Source organism: Rhodnius prolixus, unplaced genomic scaffold (genome assembly GCF_049639745.1).
Source record: "Rhodnius prolixus isolate KJV_2025 unplaced genomic scaffold, Rpr scaffold_2, whole genome shotgun sequence".
Taxonomy (NCBI): Eukaryota; Metazoa; Arthropoda; class Insecta; order Hemiptera; family Reduviidae; genus Rhodnius; species Rhodnius prolixus.
Genome location: NW_027411592.1, coordinates 5891138 through 5911997, shown reverse-complemented (window position 1 = coordinate 5911997; position 20860 = coordinate 5891138). Strand labels below are relative to the sequence as shown.

General features: G+C 34.1%; 1 protein-coding gene across 16 annotated transcripts in view; it reads left to right on the top strand.

The window, feature by feature from the left end:
* The window catches only part of Pde9 (phosphodiesterase 9), a 136177-nt gene that overhangs the window by 61224 nt on the left and 54093 nt on the right, over window positions 1-20860 (top strand). For 14 of the 16 annotated variants that reach the window (XM_074117389.1, XM_074117386.1, XM_074117387.1 and 11 more), the window contains 5 exons: window positions 7611-7717; window positions 10817-10963; window positions 15641-15689; window positions 19508-19635; window positions 20454-20553. In XM_074117389.1, coding sequence (XP_073973490.1) covers window positions 7639-7717; window positions 10817-10963; window positions 15641-15689; window positions 19508-19635; window positions 20454-20553 — 503 coding nt within the window. In that variant the 5' untranslated portion in view covers window positions 7611-7638. Of the gene's footprint in view, window positions 1-5313; window positions 5436-7610; window positions 7718-10816; window positions 10964-13753; window positions 13905-15640; window positions 15690-19507; window positions 19636-20453; window positions 20554-20860 lie in introns of those variants that run through there. The other 2 variants (XM_074117382.1, XM_074117395.1) reach the window with 2 other exon arrangements.

Sequence of the window (20860 nt, the reverse complement as noted above, 5' to 3'; positions counted from 1 at the left end):
CCCCTTTTTTAGCCTGAAAAAGTACTGAAACAAGCATTTTCTAATCTAGGGGCGGGAGTTGTTATAGTGGTCAAAAGCGTGGCTTTGTAATTGCTAGATGCCCAGTTCGAATCCCTCGTATGACTACTTTTAATTTGTCAGAAAAAATTGTCTATAGTAAAGTATGAGCTTCCACCTCCGTCCACGACACCTAATTGCTAGTTGGACGTTAAGCTCCGTGTGAATAAATAGACGATTACTTTACTTTTCTTTTTTTTCCTTATCTATTGTAAAATTCTCGGACACATTGTGGAAAGGTTCTTTGCTCTGATAGTGCCCCTATAGAAAGGCATAAGGCCATGTCGAGTCGGTTCACATGACTGGATGGAATCAAAGTCGCGATTAGTTACCGCAGCGATCTTGAGGAAATATGCTTTTGTCTTACTAGCCGAGGCTAGTGGAATGAACTTGCTTGCTGTACGATGTCCTTAAGTTACCAGTTTCTAGCCCAAATGTAGGATCTCTGGAATAGAGATCTATTCTGGAATAACCAACGATTGGCCGAAAATTTCGGCTTAAACATAGATGCTACCTAGGCTTTCAAAAAGGTTACAATAGCGCATTGTATATAAGTTCTTCTTGGTTGGTTTGGCGTCAGTTGTGATCGTCCCTCAAGAGTCTTGCTGGTAGTAACGGTTTTTGAGTTCTTCCCGTTTAAGATGCGTGTACTATGTGTGTGATCGATGCTGTCATAATTAGATATTTTATTTTTAGTTTTAAATTAATTTATTATTTTCAATTTGACTAGTAGTAACAGTGTATGGATTACGGCTGTTTGTTGAGCATTATCCTGCGACAGGTAAGAAAGATGAGAAAACCGTTTATTTCCTTAATTAGAGGGAAGGGTAATGCAGAGATGTAATCCGCTTTGACAGGACTGATCCGTTCCTTGCTTCCAAATTGCTTATTAGGGAATTCCTCGCTAAGACTCTCCTGCGGCCATGGAAGTTCATAAGTTTTGCTTTCCCATAATTTCGATGGTAAAATTTAACTTTCCTCCCATTTCTACTTTCTTTCACCTCTAAGTGGGAGAAAAACTGTTCCAATTTTCTGGCTATTGTTTCTCGTGCTGATATTGTTTCAAAAAAATGTTTTTGGGTTGAGGTCTGTGAACTATGTGAGAAAAAATATCAAAAACGAAAACGTCTCAGCAGACTCGTCCCGCTTCTTGATGCGAAAATGTTTCTCTTTCGCGGATACCGTTAAGTTTCATATTCTATATGAATATGAATATGTTCTTTGTTTACATCCTCAGTGTTATTTTAACAAAAAATGTGAATACTAGCGTTATTAAAAATTATATTAAAAAAATATCCTACTACCCCAAAATGTCGTTACAAACAAAAAATCTAACATCTTTTAGAGATGGTTCTTTAATAGCACTCTATCATTTTGTTGTAATAATTTTTCCCAATGCTTGGCTAATAAAGCTTATTTGAATGAATAAGTATCAAATTATGAACTTTTTAGTTAAAAACAGAAAAAGTGACTGCCAGTGAAAGTGTGATAAATTGTGGAATATTGTGATTTTATTATTTATTAATAATTTTTTCTTAACAAAATTTAAACCATTTTACTTTTATCACTAGACACCTTGCATGTAGTGCGAAAACGATTCGCTCTTCATCTCAAATTAAGGTCAGAAAGTTCTTTTAGATAAAGTTGTCTAGATAATTCCAAATTGTGTAGTTTTAAGATTTGTTCCCTTTCCTTCCATCAGGTCCATAAGTTCAGGAAATAGTATTTTGTTTCCCTTTTTGGTGATTTGGTCCTTACAAGTGTTTCTTTGTTGATGTTTTCATGTACGTTCAGAAAACTTGGTAGGGGCGTGGTTACCTCTTATTAACACTGTATCTTCCTTAATCCTTCCCAATTTTGATTACAACTTAAGAATATCTTGCGGTGTGGAGTCTCCAGTTCCTCTCTCTTCTAAAAACTAAAGTAGAGAGCCAGGTTTTCTTACAGGTTAGGTAACCATCGTCAGAAAATTTGGTTTGTTGTTGTGGTAAGTTCTACCAAGGAATGGTAAATATGTAAGTGTCTATTCCTTGCGCTTGTGGGACTTCCCTGGAGAACTTAAGGGTTTCGAATATATGTTTTTTTAAATTCTGGTGGGACTCGGTTTAGTATTTCTGCATCACTTTTTAATAAAGACTTTTGAGTTCAGTTTGCAAATTTTCTGACCTTAGATATAAAATACTTGTTCATGTGTAGGTACTGTACTTTTTTGTTTGTACCAAGTCAGACGACAATTTTTTGAACAAAAAAGTAAAAATAGTTTGATGAGGTTGTAGTTTAGTATTGAATGCTGTTATTCTCAGGATCTACAATATAAAGACATACCTAAAACATTTCTACAATTTCCAAATTGTCAATTGTTTTGGCTATGCTGACAATGATAAGAAATCTCTTTTCAGGATGTAGAGGTGCTAAAAATTCTTTATTCATATTATTAGTGAAAAGTCAAAATGGAAACTCTGGAGGAATACAATGCCCCTTGTTGCGAGGAGTAAGAAAACGATAATACATAATACTATTATTTTATGTATTTGAAGCTGAAATTGGTCCCGTCTGTTGTAAATAGATGGCAGAATTTAGCATTGGTTACATAAACCTTAAGTACACAATGTGGTATGCCTGTTTGTGCAAATGTGGTCCAGTACTCAACTTTATTGTGTGGTTTTATATTAAACAAAGAGTTATTTCCAGCAGCTGTACTCAGACTTGATCCTTCCTTCAGCCCAAACCAAAATATACTTTCACTAAATTTTTAATACCAACTCTGTTTAGCTGATATCTTATTGTTAGCAAATGTTGCTAACATTATTTCGACAGTTCCTAATTAGCTTTGGTCATTTTCTGTATCTTGTATGAGAAGAAGACTGACTTTTGAACATCAAATTTTGTAATTTATTGTTTCGTTTTGGATCTGATTAAGAGTTGATAAAGTACTAAGGAATTACTTCAAGAAGATGTCACTCCTAATTTATTTTTATTTTTGTGTAGTCTTACAAAAATTAGTTTAAAAAAATAAGAAGTTCTCTTTTCCGTTAAGTTTGATAAATAAGTTGTTTTATTTTTTATTCTTATGATAAAAACGTTTGAATTTACTTGGTTCTGGTACGTGAGTTTACAGCTAGAAAATATTATTTAGATAAGTTTATTAATCTACTTATGTATATATTTTGCTAGCCCCGAATTGGCTATCGTATATATATACCAATGTCAATTCCTTGGTATTATTACAGTTATAATACTAAACTATCGACTATTTCTTTCGCCTAGGCGGGGCTTATCGCCCAACTACCGATTTAGATGCTCTTTACGGGTTTGGAGTAGCACATATATTACCCGTTCCAAAATTAAATTGTCATAAAATATTCTTAATGTCACATGACTAGTACTGCATCTAAGTGGAGGCGATAGGTTCCAAAACATGTCCGTAATGTTTTCTTGACGTCTAAACGCTAAGAAATCTTTGAGAGTAGGAAAGGGATGATTAGACCTCATTTCTCTTGGGTACCAGGTCTTGGAGACGAAGTGAAATGATGCATAAAATGGACTTTTGGGGTAAATCATAGACCACACAGAAAGTGGTGATTTCTCTTTCTTAAGACTTGGAAGGGATCAAACAATGAGCTGTCAGCGGTGCCTAGGCAACAGGAGCCTTCTAATATTGGTCAAGTCATTTAGCCTATCGTGATTTCTCTATTCAGCGCTTATACCTGCTCAGTCAGATTTCAGCAGTAATGAGGAAGTATTGTAGTATTACAAAAATTGAAAGCATTGGCAAGTTATGTAAGAAATAAGTGGATTACTTTAAAACTTTCGTCCGTGTTAGTTGAAAAGGGACGATTTAGGAAAAGAATTAATTTTTTATGCTCCAGTAAAAAGTTTATATTTGAGATTATAAATGGAGAGACAGCAAGGATAGAAGATAGGACGAAAGGAGACGAGTTTTTAAAGAAAAAAATTGAGATAAAGTGTAGCGGAGTGTTGTTATGCTATTATTGGATGGAGCTGGAAGCTGTATATATATATTTTGCTCGAGAGAAAATTAGATAAAGAAGGACAAGGACGAACAAGGTATATAATTTGGCTGGAAGAGGTATAGTTCAGGGTCCTGCTGTTCACCTAATATTAAAAACAAGAAGCTTTTTTCCTCTTTTGTCCTCCTTGTAACATGTTCTCTAATTTATTTCATTACCCACCGCCATGATGTGGTCAGCTGTTCAATAAGCCAAAGTTGCGCACTTTTGTGCACTTGTTACAACTAGATTAGATATTAATTATAATTTAAATTACTCCAATGTCCGAAGTCATTTATTTAGGCCCCCGGTGCTAGAGATCTGGCTTCTCCCGGATGGTGTACTCTGGTATAGTCATTTCCCTTCTCGAAATGAACTGTACATATTCTTTACAAATTACAATTCTGCTCGACAAGTAAAACTGATCGCATAGACACAATACTAGAAGTTGAAATACGATACATACCCAATGTAGTGCCTTCCTAGCTGCTTATTGCGCTGTTTCAGCTTGAGATCTCTTGGTCACTTGTGCTTGGGATAACTGCTTGGCATTCAAGGATCTCGAACCCGTTTGTTAATTCTTCTTTCAGCTGATACTGAGTAGATTTCTGCTATTTTCCGTCACTCAAGAAGGTTAAAGTGGGTCTGGATTGATTTATCCAAATCCATGCGACGAACTAGACCAATTTATTGTAACTCCTTTTTTAACCCTGTCTTATATATAGAAGTTTATAATGTGTAAAATAGTTCAATTAGATCCACTTCAACTAGCTCTGCAGAGCGTGTATGTGTATATAGTATGATCGTTTGATGTATAACTGTTAGCTGTTAGGTTGATGATCGCAGGGAGACTAAGATCCCTGAAGAAATGGTTTCCACTTCGATTCCCTTCGAGCAATGTGTCAGTAACTTCTGTCTTTTCAGCTTGGTTTCATTGACGATCGGGATATTATTTTTCATCACGCAAAATAATGAACTAGATAATTATTCATTCATATTTATTTATTGCTTAATGATGTCTTTTTAAAGTTTATGAAAGATATCTTGAAGTGAACATGTACAACATATAAGTTAAAGTCAACTTCTTTTCAGTATTAATTGAAAATTTCTAAAACATTTAATTATGTGACTTAAGTTACAGAAGGTCGAGTGAGTGTATTGTTTTACATTTAATATTATTTCATGTTGTGTGTTTCAGTATTTACAAAGAATATTGAATTTAGGCAGATTTCTACTGATGTAACTTGATACAGAGAGGAAGCCTTAAATGAAATTAAATTAATCGCTTACATGACTGTTAGGCAGTTAGTATATTCTGTGTATCTACAGGCGGATATATTTCTAAACTTTCCTGTCAGTTTTGAATAAGTGAGTGATGCAAGCTGATCTTTTCGGTATTGTTACTAACATTCATTCTCAAATTAAATATTCGAGATATTTATGAAGGAATTTTTAATAATCTCAGGGATATTTTTGTAATATAAATGATAGAATTATTATCGTTAATTTTATCCAGCAATACGATCCTAATCACATTTTCGATAGAATGTTCTTATATTAGCTTTTACCTGCGACTTTGTCCGTCTTGATTTTCATAATACGCTTTCTATATTTTTAATTTCATGGTAATTGTGAATTATGATTTCGTAATTTATTGTAAGAACCTCTTTTATCTAATCATTTAACTCTGTACATATTTTTTTTTTTTGTAACATCTTATATAGAATTAAGACTTAGGGCTTGTAAAGAACCTCTATTAAATTAGGTAGGTGCTTTCACCTTTAGGTGCAGGGGTTGATGGGTCTCTCCCTAAAAGAGTCCGCGCATTAGATTAGGGTTCCTTTCAGCACGAGCGCAGTTTTACTTTTCTTTGAATCGCTGCATAAAGATATCAAAGGCCGTTTAAAGCAGAATAAGTTGTCTTACATCCATTGAGCAGTGAGGCAGCAGTTGCCTGAAGAAGCGCGAGCCCTGGGCCTTCCCTAATCTTCACTGCTTCTGCTTACATTTACTTCTTCGACCTTCTTCCACCAAACCCTTGATGGAGAGTGAAGGGCTTTACCTTGGTTTGGATAAAGGGACAAAAAATGGTGTTTCTCCATCACTACTGCATTGCTGCTGTAAAGGAAAGCTCATGATGGTAATTTTTCGTCTTCACACTACCCTGGGTAGATGGTAAGAGGGGACATTTAGTGTGATTAGGACCCCTATCTGGCACCGAAGGAAGTACAATGTCACAGCGCACTGCATTAGGTATTCAAGAAGAAAAAGAAAGTTGATTTGAGGCGAGGCGAGGGAGACAGAATATTTTATGCTGGAGAGACATGTGGCAGAGAGGTTGTAACAGTGTACAGACCCGGGCACATTGACAGGTGTTTAGATTGTGGCACGAGTACACTAGCCAGCCGCCAGGACTGATATCTTCTGACGTCTGATGTTACTCAAACACACATACAACTACAAAACACTCTGAAATCATCATAATACTGTTGTTTTCATTGTGTAAGTTTGGCGGCGCTACGTAAACCCTTTCACTCTGCAACACGCCTCACTTGCCAGCCTTGTTGGTGCCAACAACGTCACCACTACCTATCGTACTCCTTTCTCACTGCTACACTTGTTTCTATTGGTATGCCTCTCCTCTTCTACACTTTATTATTATTATCTCTTCAATTTCTTCATCGTGTTTGTCAGCCAGCATACACTGTTGGTTAAAGTTTGGTACTATCAGTTACTAGGCTTCGCACCGATCAATATTCCCACTTCACGATATCTTGATTTGCTATGAATTTAAAAAAAAAAAATGTGAGACCCTCATAAGACTGACTCTTACTGAAGTGCTTACTGCATCTTAATTTCCAATGCTTAGCATACATATATGGTTTTTTTAACGAAGCTCATTAACAAAGTAAGGTGGACTCTGTATTTACAGTAGCAGTCACTAATGGTACCTTAATTATTTACCATTCAAAGAAAGCTTTTTAAACATAATTATTGTTGTAACAGCCCGTCCAGTTTTAAGTTTAGCTTGTTCAAGCTGAGTGAGGAATACGAAATTTTAATAACCTGGACATTATGTAAACAAGATATATCCTTCAGCCGGAGCAAATAGAGAAATGTGGAAAGAGGAGGAGAGTGGACTTAATAAAATTAATTTGGTTTCTAAGATGAGGATTTCAGAATGAAAAGAAAGAAGTCTAGGAAGCCTTTAATAGTTGCCTTTTTTAACGAATTATCCAGAAACTTTTAGTTTTTCGGTCAAGCGCAAATCTAGAAATTAATTTATCTGTTAATGTTTTTTTTTCGCCTAACGTTCATTTTGATTTTATTAAAAACTTGAAAAAACGTTTTTAAATGTTTCGATTAAAAATGCAATTTTGTTTTGGGCCATTGATCGCATTACTGACCACCCAAAAAAACAAATTAAGGACCGTACCAATTCCATAGAAAATGTCCTGAAGATTTTAGAGATTGGCACTTTTTTAATTGAACCTTTCTCTTTCTTAGTAATATGACCCCAAAAAATTTATTTTGTCTGTGTAGATTCCTACCGGTATGGGATGAACGAGAAATGGGAAAGATCTACCTTGTTACATCAGAAGGAAAAGAACTTGATGTGGAACTTTCTAAAGATTCTGAAACATTATACAGTAAGTATTCAAGAATAACAATTTTGATTAGTTTATCAATTTTTTTTCCATTTATTTCGAAAAGATGTTTGGCTGTGAACAAAGGTGATTACGCCTAAATCCGTCTACCGGAGGGCGTCTTTGCTGAATGGATTCATCAGGATGAAATATAATGATGCATGTAGATTAATAAGCAGATTCGGCATAGTATGTCATCATACCTTATTTGATTGATAACTGTTGAGTTCAAACTCTTAGAAAGCCTGACTATTACAGTTTCTGTTACGTTTTAATTCTGAATTTACCGTGTTTGGTTCTTGCCTACACTGACAGTCCTGCTACAAACTGCAGCTCCAACTTTGTCCATGGCTTCACCATGATTGTACCCTGGTCTCCCTGAAAGGTCCCGCTCTCTGAACATGCAGCTAAATTTAACCAACCTTCTATACTAATATTTTCTGCACAATATGCTTACTTATTCACTAAAGGTCGCTGCGGTTCTTGATGGACCTGGACTCCCTACCTACCCATGCTAAATACCCTACACCTCATACTTACTTTCATATGGTTTTTCATCAAACCAAGTCCTGCAGCCCTCTGTGCGAGGCTTCACTATTCTCACCCTCCTAGCTCTTCGTAATGCTACCAAAATTTGAAATCAATTCTCTTCAAACCACTTTTTTACCACTTTTTTTTTTTTTTTTTAATCAATCTTCTAAAAGCGTCTTGAAAATTTTCTGAATACCTTTATTTCGACACTTCATATCGACAAAGCGCCCTATATTTGCAGGATATCATCGACACAATAAAAAGTACCCAATCTGTATCCTCAAACTCAATGCCTGGGGATGTATCAGGACATATAGTGTAGACTGCTATACATGTTTAAATAAAACTTGTTTCTGTTGATTGTCCACTCATTATGACCTTCAGATTGTCACAGTTACGCAAAAAGAGTGAGGACGATATATTTTATCATTATTACTCGAATTATACGTACTAGTATTCGTGTGTACTAGTATTCAAAATTTATTGCTTAAACCGAATTGTGAATTGAAGTTTATGGTTGTTTTTAAAGTATCATGATAGTCATCTTACAAAACTATCTCTATTTGCTGGGGATGATCGCTTATGCCTGCTTTGCAAAAATCTGCTAATAAAAGTATTCATTTATTTATTTGTTGGCAGATCAACCTCTAGGTTGTTAGCGCCTCTTAGCCTACATAATCCACTGGAGCTGATTCCTTAAATATCCTTAATATTTTATTCGCTTTCTCTTGAAGCTACTTCTGACTCTTTCAAACTCTATTTAGAGTTTATTTACTCTAGGAAGTGTTCACCATAGCCAAACGTAATTGTTCTGAGAATATCGACGAGTCAATGCTCTGTCAATGCTTGAACACTGTTTCCTTGACAACATTTGTGTCGTAACGGCCCACAGACGGTTGCTAAGGCTATATATTTAATTTTAAAACATCCTATATCTGTGTAAAAAAAAGGTTGACATAATTAATAATTATATTGATTATATATATTGTTTATTGTCGAAACTAATGCACTCCATTCAATTACCACCACCGCATCAAATCTTCTAAGCGATATTACTAATAATGTCTTCAAACTAGGTTTTAAATGGTTCCTAAATTTGAAGCTGTAATTGTATTTACTCTCCATGGCAGACCTATGTACCAAGGTGGTTTATATTCTAATCAGTAGAATCTTGTTTACCTAACGTAGTTTGCATTTCTTGATCAGTACAAGAGCGTAATGAAGCAAACTACATTTGCACTTAAGAAATCCTCCCTTACTTGAGGAGTTAGCAAGCTGTTGACTCATTTATTGGCTTATTTTCGCCTCTGAACCGTTGCTTCATTTTAATTTTTTCTTTTCGTTCTCTTGACAACTTTAACAGTTTCCTGATCATAGGATATATATAACCTGTGCTTTTATCTATCTCTTTTGCATTATCACCATATCTGCGTGCTTATATCTTTTCTCCACATTAATTAAAAGCATTAATTTTAACTAAGCTAGAATTTAAAAAAAATACGATGTGGACGTAACAAACAAAAATTTTTTAAATCTGGTGTAAACTAGTACACAATTATCTTTGCTTAAATTGTACTAAAACAAGAATTGGATTCAATATTGTAAATGTTCAGCTGTTAAGTTCTATTTTATCAAAGAGATAACGCCCCTGACCCTCGTTTCACGGTGGTGCCCAGCGTTTGGTTTTAAAAATTTAATATTGATGATTCGATTTCAGATAGGCCATTATGTGATGTTGATGAGGATTTACGGGAAACTGACGACAAATCTTACCCCATCTGCTAGGAGTAAGGCAGTGGCTAAAGGATAAAAGTTTCTTCATATTAAAAAGCTTGATGACATTGAAATTACGCTCCTACATTTCAGGGAAAGTATCATCTGATTACCATTTGTTTCGGTAAATGGTGGACTTTAAAAAATGTAATCACTCTACCGAAGTTGTGAAGCTTGATTGGGTAAGGTTTTTAACTAGACTAGGAATGATATCAGAAATCCTTTCTGTGGGCAGAAAGTTGGCTTATATCACAGTCAATCCCAACGGTCTACGATACATGTATCATCCAGTTCTATTCAAGCATTGTGATGAAGTCATGAGGCTGGATCCATTCAATGAACGAGAAATAGCCTTAAAGCTTCCATTACCCATTGCTAGAGATAAATCAGCCTTTTACGCCATACCTTACTTTTCCAATCACTTTTTTTTCCTCCTTCCAACACTATCGTATCGCGTTTGTGAAAATGCCAGCCATAACAAATTTTCTCCAGAACTTCATTTGCAAAGCTAATATCCTTTCTCCTTCATTTTCTTATTTATATCCACATTTTTTTTTACAAATTTTTCCCATACTGGAATCTTATCCCAGATCATGAGTAGCAGGTTCTCCCCTCAGTTAGTCAGTTAGTGTACGTTGTAATGTCAGTATTATTGTCATTGTTACTTATTTCAGCTTGCGATGTTGTTACTTTTAAAATAAATAAAAAAATCTTTCTCAAATCAAAATGCTAGTTTAAAATAATTATTGAGCAAATTCGGGTTTTACTTAATAATTAGTCACTTTTGTTTCTTTACAGAAGAGTTAAAAGATGCAGCCGGAGCACCACCAGAGGCTGCGTTGCGTCTTACCGACCTCGAGGGCAAGACACCGTTACATATCTGTCCAAGGATACCCCTCAATCAACCAGACAAGAGGTATCTGCTTAGTGTGTACGCTCCAAATGGTACGTTTTACTTATTGACATAAGTATATATATATATATATATATATTTTTTTTTGTGTGTGTGAAACTTTTCTTTGGCCGAAAGCGTTTGGGATGCGAATTCCTCTCAAAATATCTTCCTCCACTCATCACTTCGCTACAATCTATTCCCATCGCATCAAACGTTTCCGTAGCCGTTTTTCCTAATTTAAGAAAAAAGTCTTGCAGCATGGCTGATGAAACAGGGGAAAAGTTATAATTCTTGCTTTTGTCGGCCAAAATACATATTTCCACAAACAATAATTGTAATAATCGTATGAGTGTATTCCAACTTTTGAATAATATCTAGCTAATGGCGAAACTACAAACGTAATTAAGTTCTTATTAAAACAAATTTAAAAGTTTAAGCTTGTTTAAATATATTTTATATCTCAGACGTAAGAAATAACCTAAGAAATAATGTAGGCTTCTAAACATCAAACGTGATTTTTTTTTTATTAAAGAAGTTTAATTCTTAATTGTAACTCAGCTTGTTAACTTAATTCTTAATTTTGGCGTTTTAAAAGTGTGATTTAAAGAAAACTTTTTGATCTAGTCATTCCTAAAGCGGATTCCTTCCTGTGCCCTTAATTAGTTTTATCTGGAGACTCTCCTTGCATGCAAAAATGTGCACTATGGCCGCTAAATTGCCGTAGCATTGCTTAGCAACCAGCTAAAACCGCCCTTCATCTAGTATGGAATAAAATTTTCGTCTTTTCATGAAGAATTTCCAGGAATTTAAATTAAATGTTTTCTTCTTTACTTCGGGGAACCTGATATCTTAGAAAACCCCTCGAGGTTTTCAGTAGAACGTAGCGGAATATTAAAAGAGCGACTTAGTACTCCCAGCGCAATTCAATCGGTCGAAAACTTTTTTGAATAGATTGTTTCTATATAGAGGTTCTTAATTCAAAATTTAGTACTTTTTTTGATTATGTAATGAACAAAATAGAGTTCTCTAGAAAAACCTTATTTTAGTCAAATCAATATAATTAATCTAGCAATAAAATCTTTAAATATATATTTATTTAAAGTTTAATTATAAATATTTAAACAGAAAATATATAAATATTTATAAGCCGCAAAGTGAGGAACTTTCTTTGATTGATATACGTTGTACGCTCAGGGTACTTATGCAATACAGCAGTTTTCCGGCATTAATTTCGCTGGAAGTTGTTTGATAAAAGCGGCCACAGAGTGAACAAGTGTTCATGAAAACCTTCAGTCGCAGTCAGTTAATTGTTAGTAGTTTGATTAATTTTACTCTGCCTTCAGAAAATCTAAAATTTCAGTGGCCTTTACCATCGACGTTCACATACATAAAGTTTAATCAATTTCTATTTATATAGGAAAAAAACTCCAGCAACTAATCTCCTATTTGTTTGTTGTTTTTTTGGGCGTGATCTCGAGCATAGTCATACTTTATGATAATAAATGTTTTAAGAAGAAATTGTCTCTTCATTTTACCACCTGCGAATGTTATTCACAATGTATCAAATGACAGCACGTTGCTTCATCAGCGATCATTTGGAAGTCATCGGTAGGAACAAATTGAATTAAATTTGAAGGCGAGAGAGGCCACTTTCTGAAAACTACTTTTTTATTCCGAGGACTTGAATGAATCAATTTCCAGAGCTTCATATTTGACAGATTTTCTGCGGTACTTCCTTAGATAAGAAGATGTTAATTTACAAATTTTATCGCTCCTAATCCTTTCAATTGTTGAACGTTCTTTGTTCGGGAGAGCATTGCAAAGTTTCTTCTCTGTAGGAAGAAATGTATTTATGAAGTACCTTTTCATTCATAAAAAATCCTCTCAACCACTTTCAAACTTAAACCTGCAAGAATATTTGGATACCACCTGAGTAAGCCATCATCCTAACAACGGCCTGCTCCTCAGACCTAGGCAGATACCAAATTTTCAAGCGTCTGATCTCTCATATTTTTACTAAAAAGAGTTTTAAACTAATGTTGATTTCGATGATAGTGTGACTTATTAAAGACTTATTGCCGAATCTGTGAGAGATATCTCCTTTGACGCAACAATAAGCGACAGTTTACTGCAATTAGAAGTAGGAAGAATCTCTTCCCCATTCGTATTCGACCAATTAGTTGTTCTCAGTTGCGCTTTGGAGTCCATTTTTCTTTACTATTTTACTAAAGGTTCATTTTTATTCTGAAAGCCTCTCGCTAGAGTTACTTATCTACGTACTCTGACTCTACGAAAGTGTCCATACTCTTCAGATGGACTGTACACTAACAAAATAGTCGTTTATTGTTTTTCCCGTGACTTGTAAATAATAAACGATTCAAAGAAAGTGACACCTCGTCTGGCCCTTTAAAAATATTGTTCTTCCAACAGTTTCTTGGTTAGGGTCTCTCTTAATTTCCTTTCACATACATCCACATATCCTTCCTTATGAGGAATGCTTCCTGTAAAATTTTTTATGTGGCGAAATATTCCACTTTAGTAGTAAGTGAATCGCACTGCAGCAAATCCAGTTATTTTGTTTTTCACGACAAAATTAAAAAAAAAAATTGTTTTAGTTAGTTGAAACAAACCTTTAATTTGTACTTAATTTATTCTCGAGAAAATAATTCTTTGGTCCATAACAATGTGGATTAGAGTTAGTAGAATATAATTCTCAAACAAAAATTAATGATAAACCGTAATCACATGAAATGTATTTCATGTAGATTATACAAGTACACAAATACAATCAGTATTTTCATAGATACCCAGTGTAGTTTCCAAGCGATAAGCGCATAAAAAACATTGCTGTATCGGGTTGTATCCTTATCCAATTAACTGCTATTTTTGTTTAGTTCAAATTTTCACCCTTTATTAATTGTTGAAAGTCGTAAATTTAATGAAATTTTAATGTAAAGAAAACTAAAACTGATTACGTGGACAGAATGTCACGTGAGTGTTTTACTCATAAATAATTACATACATATATGAGTAAATAACTACTTGTAATAATAATTCATTTCTAAATTGTAATTTAATGTTGTCCCTTTAATTGAGTACTTCTAAAGAAGTTTTATAATCAAATAATTATTAAAGTACTATCCTAAAAATATGCATAATAATAATTATTTTTTTTATTAACATTTTCTTTTTTTTAACCAGTGCTTGAATAGTTTAATACCTTCTATTACAATCTACCTAAGTTAAATTGATTCTACACTTTAATGAACAAATATTTTGTAGATGAAAATGGAAGTATAAGGGTCTGTGACATCTAATAAACATTACTGAAAATTTATTGTAGTAAAATTACTTAAATGATATAAAATTTTAATAAAACACACAATCTTTTTCGAACATTTCTAAATGGCTGAAATTACGAGCTGAAGTTGAATGAAATGTTAGGTACTTGCTGAAGTGGTTTAGTCAACCCTTATACTTATTAAACCGTAAGTTTTTGTTAAGGAAATCATAAAGTGGCATCCATCAACCCATCCATGTACGTCTAACATTTACAAACTTCTCCTCGGCTTCGGCCCCTACAAGACTTTTGGCCTCCTTCATCAGATTAAATTGTTTTACCCATTTCTATCTACAGATTTCCTTCTCTAATGTTTTACCTATATATAAAGCTAAATCAAATTTTAAAGCAATCTACATCTCCTTGTTCTTGCACTACTATGATGTCCTTATTCTTTCCAGGTGTTTTTTCTTTTTTAATCCTTTGAAGTTATTCCGTCCAGCAAAGCCTTTCCAACTTTAATTGAGTAACTAAATATTCCTCTTTTATTAGGCTTTTTATTTTGCTCAGTGTTTCTTTTGTTGCTGTAGAAGTCCTCTTGCAACACTGAGCCAATGATTTTCACACTTCCCTTCTTTGGACAACATCCTAAACGAGCCTTAGGGACAGGGGTCTTCAGTTATACTTGTATGATGTGATTGTAGGGGTATATACTAACACGATATTTATAGCACCAAGCTATAATAAAGTGGTCTCTGCTTTATGTTTTTATAAACATTAATTTTTTTTTTTCACTTAGTTATATAATTTTTAGCATTTTCACAAAACCACGGCTCAGTTAACGACAGTTAGTGAGATCACTACTAAAAACTATATAGTTCTTTGCTGTTTGATGTAAACCGATGTAAAAGTCCATCGATCATCGTACTGCAAGACGAAGATTTCAAACAAACTTGTAGTGTTGATATGGCCTTAGAAAGAATGACAAGTTCTGGGAGGCCATCATATTGGACTTAGGATCACATTGTGGGAGCCATTGAATCTATGCTTAAGAGGTAATGCTGAAGAACTGGCAGTCCCTAAAGACTCAGCTAGCTGCCATTTTATTTTATTTATACATAACTTTAACGCAGTGTCTTTTATGAATTGTAATTTTTTCAAGATTTTTTAAAAGTATCTCACAAAATATGGCTTGCTGAATATGTCACTTTAAGCGTGTGTAGCTTGAACAGCCTATCTAGACCTTCTAGGACCTTTCTTATTTCTTTCCTAAATTAAAAGATTAAATATTTTCTTGTATACATTTTACATTAAAATAAAATTAAAAGTATTACAACTATGTTTTAATATTTTCTAGCAAAATGGTATTTAGTTAAAGTTTAATTAATTTCACAATAACATTGCTATTTATACGAAGTTCTTAATTTAAAATTTAAATTTATTTCAGGTTTGTTAGTTGATGAAGTCAATATGGACTTATTAACATTACAGAATAGGTCAGTACAGAAACTACCACTTTATTTAGTTTAATTTTATAGTATTTGAATGGCTGGCATGATTCAATTTTTTCTTTTCAGTTTTTTTTTCTCCTTATATCTTAGTTATTTATGTTTAGTGTGGGGTTGTTGTTGAGATAAAATAGCTTTGGTCAGTTAACGCTCAAATCACTCATTTTAGCGTTGTCTTTCTTGACGACCACCTACTGTTGTCCTACCAAAGTTTCCCTGGCTTTTCTTTATCCTTTGATTCCGGGGCACTTCCCTTTTTTAGCCTCAAGGATTGTGGCATTGCTAGTTATGCCAACGGCCCTAAAATGCGAGCCTAATGATAGCAAGCGTTACTAAAGCCTCATAAGACTCTCTCTTAAATATTTATTGACATTAATTTTTCTGAGTCTTAATTTATAAAAATATTTTTTCTTTTCAATGAAATTTAATACATTTATTCGGTAGCTTATTAATAATTTGAACTGCAAATGTTCTTGCGTTTGTTTGGTAGATTCAATGATTTAAACTTTTTTCTATATATAAGGTTTAGCTTTTACCGTTTTACTTGACCTCTTGTTTCAGAATCTGTGCTTCCTCATCCCGTTTAGCTATTCAAAACATTCTTGTTTCAATTCTTTGACTTCATATTTCCTACTTAAGTTTTTTCAGGTAAACTCTAAATTCAATGTATTCTTAACCCTAAAACTTAAATTCATCTTCTGTTAACGATGATAGCTAATTTGTAAATTGAACTTTAAATGGGTCTCAAACTTTTAGGAATCTTAACTAGATAGAATAGGTCAATTAATAAAAGAGGCTCTAACTACCTTTTATTGTTATTCATAATATTTTTTATATTATATTATAATTTATTGTTTTTGCAAAAGTTCAAATTTTGTTTTTAAGCTTTGGTAATGAATGGTGGTGCCCTCCCCTACGTTTCACGATTCAGTTAGACTTTTTTTGAAAAACTAACTCAGAGTTCAGGATGTTTGTTCAGACCCATTTAAAAATGGCAATTCTTGAAATGTATTGGCTTCATGCACGAATCACGGGTCTTCTTCGCCTTGAAGATTCAATTCTCCAGGTTTTAAGGAGAGAAACCTCCGTTGTTTGCAAGAGGTTGTTAGAACTCTGATCTATAAGTAGTCTTCATTGTCAACCTGATAATACTCTGGCTCTGCGAGGTTATTTTATAGCTTGATAGGCTGGGCATCGCTGAGACTCTCCAGTTGTTGTAAAAGTTCTCTTAACGGACTCGACAATTTATTTGGACATTCAACAGCTATTCTAACGTGTACCCAATAATAATCGGATGTCATAAAATACATGTCAAGTTATCATATTTAGGAGATGCATAACTGTGGAGGAACATCTTAGAATTGCAATTTAGCCAGCAAATCTAAATAATATTGTTTCTTGGTTGAAATACGAGTACATGGAAAATTGTTTTTGGAAATGACATGTTGGAGTGTTTTTTTTTGGTGGGGGGCTAAATCCGATCTCTACCTCCTCGAGGTGCCCCCCGGACAACTGCTTTCAGAAGCAGGCCGACAGAGACGGTATTCGGACTTCACTCTTTCCGGGATGATAATTTAAACTTAATCCGTGCAACCCATGCCAATGAAGGAAGGCCCAGGAGTGACTGTAAAAGGCAATGACTCTTTGGTACCGGGCACCCCTTGGAGTAAGTAGCTTCTATTCTAGTTAATGGGAGCTTAGGAGGGCATTTTACCTCTCCAGAAATATTTCATAAATGTCGAGTGGTGGAAGAAGATTCTTTTGGAGACCGTGAGTATTAGGTTAAGACTTGAGGGAATAATCATCCCAATTTACTGGGATCCCCTTTTCCTGGTATTTCACTCGAAAGGGTGTGGGGCACGCTCTATTTCCCAGACTTGGTTGCCAACCCTCCTCTTGTAGTTTTATTATAAGAATTTTTTTTTTTTTTAAAGATTCAGAATTCTCCCTATAACAATATATTCTATGGACTCGCCAGTGACAAAATCTCATACATCAATTTAGTGACTACTAGCAATCAGACAATTTGTAAGAGTGACTCCTGCGACTTCTGACAGAGGCTTGATCCATCCGCCCATTTCTTTTGGCACCCTATCATGATCTATGAAATGAAGTTAGATTATGTCTTCGGTATGAACATTGTTCAAGTCCGGTGGCCAGTTAAGGGGTCAGCAATGGCTAGTGGGGGCCAGAAACTAACTCTGTGATGCAACTAATCTTAAAGTTTGGTGATTCCCTTTTTAATTCAATTCTTCGATTAAAATCATAATGAAACCAGGACAAAACCATATTAAGATGGGAGCGCATATTACAATTTCCTTATGGCATATTGTTCGGTTAAATTACTATAATTATAATATAATTTGAAATGATTGATCAATTTAACTACAATGATTACTATCTAATTGTTATTAGTGATTAGACTGATAGATACGGGCTCAATCATTGCTACATGGAACTTGGTAATTAACGAGCCGAACACAATCGTTGTATGTTTACTCCAAATCACATTTGTAGTTTAATGATTCACATCCTTAAATTATGTGAAAGGCGGAAAAGAAAGAAACAGATTTTATGTTTTAAATCAGTGGAAGGAAATGAAATACAGAAAGAAATTCATTAAGGAAATAAAAGCCGTGGTGAGGAGCGCTTCAATAATAAATTAAATAAAGCTTTCAACCTCTCTGTCCCTCAATATCGTAAGCAGTGTCCCACTTACGTTTCCTTTTAGCATTTTCCTTTTCCCTTAGGTTCCTCTGGGTGGAAAGAAATCATTAACGCCATTTTTTCCCCCTTAACTCTTCTATTTTTTTGAGGTTATTCCAAGAATTTTGTTCAAAGCGCTGCAGTGCACTTGTAAATCTGCTAAGTTAGAAAAAGAGTTTCCCCTTCTTTGCTTTCTTGTCGGGTTTTATCTGTGATTCTCTTTATTTTCAGTCCTTCAGAAATATAGTCTGAAAAACTTATAATGAAACAAGCATACTGCAACAGATAAAATCATGATTTCCTTTTTCAAAAAGGTACTATTCCATTTTACCATGAGATTATTGTTATTATTATTATTATTTTATTATTAATTCCAAAAAGTTGAGTCTTCACCAGAAACATCCGTTTTTGATGTCCCTTGTGTCTGATGTGTTTTTTTTTTTAGAAAGTTTTCCCTCTTTTCTCCAGTTTGTGTGCGAAAAAAATATCTCCAAAACTGAAAATCGCTGGAAGGTGAAAACTGCACCAAAGGGGGGCATGACTTTAAATCAGAATCTACTTTTAAGAGACTTTGCTCTAGAGGACCATTTGAATATAATGTTTAAATGTTAATTGTTTTAATTTTGTAATTTTGAGTTTGTTGAAAATTCTGCAACCTGTAATTACCAGTTTTCTGAATGGAATGCTTACTTTTTTCTTTGCTTTAGTTTTTGTTTTATACTTGTTATTTTCGTTGCGCTAGTGTTAGTCTATAACTTTGTCTTGTGAATCTTTCCAGGACCATTCGAATGAAGGAACTTTGGGGGTAGGGTGGCTTGACTAGTTTTCCCCTGAAGTAATGATAAGAAATAGTTAATAATTAGTTATTTGACTAATTAACTCCAGAAGCTTCTATATTTTCTTCACTCACCCAGTTGTTATCTCGCGGTCTGCTTTTATTAAATAATGATTTTTGTTTTTGTTAGAGTAATTGTGAGAAAAGTGGTGCCGAATTATATTTTATTTTCTATTTACTTTCTTAACATACTTGCTTTGCTGTTACTATTACTTATGTTCGTACTTATTGCGCCCAACTAACTTGAGGATTTTTGGTTGCCCAGAGTGCTGGAGCTGGAGAAGCAGCTGGCTGGCCAGTGCTGCTCCCTGCCGGCCGCCGTCGCTGATCTCAAGAACGAAGTGGAGACTTTCAAGAATAAATTGGAGAATACCAGATATCTCAGTTGGCTTAGTACATATTTTTCTTTTTTAAATATACCGTTCATTTATTTATTTATCTGCATGATTTTGATTATTTAGAGAAGTGACGAAAAGAATAATGTCATTCTTCTTGTGCTTCACCTTCGTGCTCCATAGTTGTGGAAGGCATGTCCATCTTAGTTGTGCAAAGAAGTATTTTCCAAAAAAGAAGAAGAGAATATTACACGGAGTAGAATTTAAACGTTCACAAATACTTGCACTGTAAATTTGTTTTACATGGCTTTATTTTTTTGTTTTCGCGTAAAAATAAAGGAATTAGGAGACATGAATACAAAATAAATTTCTGTCACAAGCTTAACTAATATATAACAGAAAGAGCCTTTTTTTAAGCATGCGTACATTTACAATAAAATTATGGCAATAGTGATATTGAGGTATTTACACTCGAATAAGCATACTCGTACTCATTTACCCAGTTTTAATTATTTCTATTTAGCGAAGATATTTGGCCCAAAATCGAAATTTTGAAGGGATAACCACTTTGATTTTAATTAGTGATGTTTTCCTATAGTTGGCATGTACTGCTCGAAGCTTGTAAGCTTGCCTTAAATATATTACTGTCACGTCCTTGAAACTGTTATATCTGAGATTTCTTTACCTGCAGAGTAAACGCTCTGGCTAACGATCTCTACTGGCAATTTCATTTCCTAACTGCAAGCCTAACTTTGTGCTAAGATTTGTTTTACGGAAAACCAGAAAGTATTATATTTTAAGCCTTTTAAGAAATTAAAATATCTTGTTAGATTTTTGATGCTGGTTGTTTAATCCTTTTATAATTTCTATCTGTAGATTGTTATAAAGAACTGCCCCCAACAAGCCGAAGGCTGGAATACCGTAGGAGAAGTGATGCAAAGCAGAAAATTGTGAGGGAGCAGTTTCTACAGATATGGTGAGCGATATCTTCTGTTTTTAGCGTTTAGTAATCTTATTTACATTAATTTGTACTTTAATTTATCTCTATAAAGTATAATTTATTTGTTTCAGTCGTGCTTTTGTTCAATATTTCATTTTTCTGATTAAATGTTTAAAATGATTTTCGTAATCAAAATATCGGATTGTTTACTGTCAAGCAATTTTAAGTAAACATTTACCAGTAAACATGATGGGTCAGCTTAATTTGTGAATCTGTTTGGTTGGATTCAATGTTGGTATTAGTTTAAACAGTATTTCTTACATTTTGACATTTGAACTCAGAT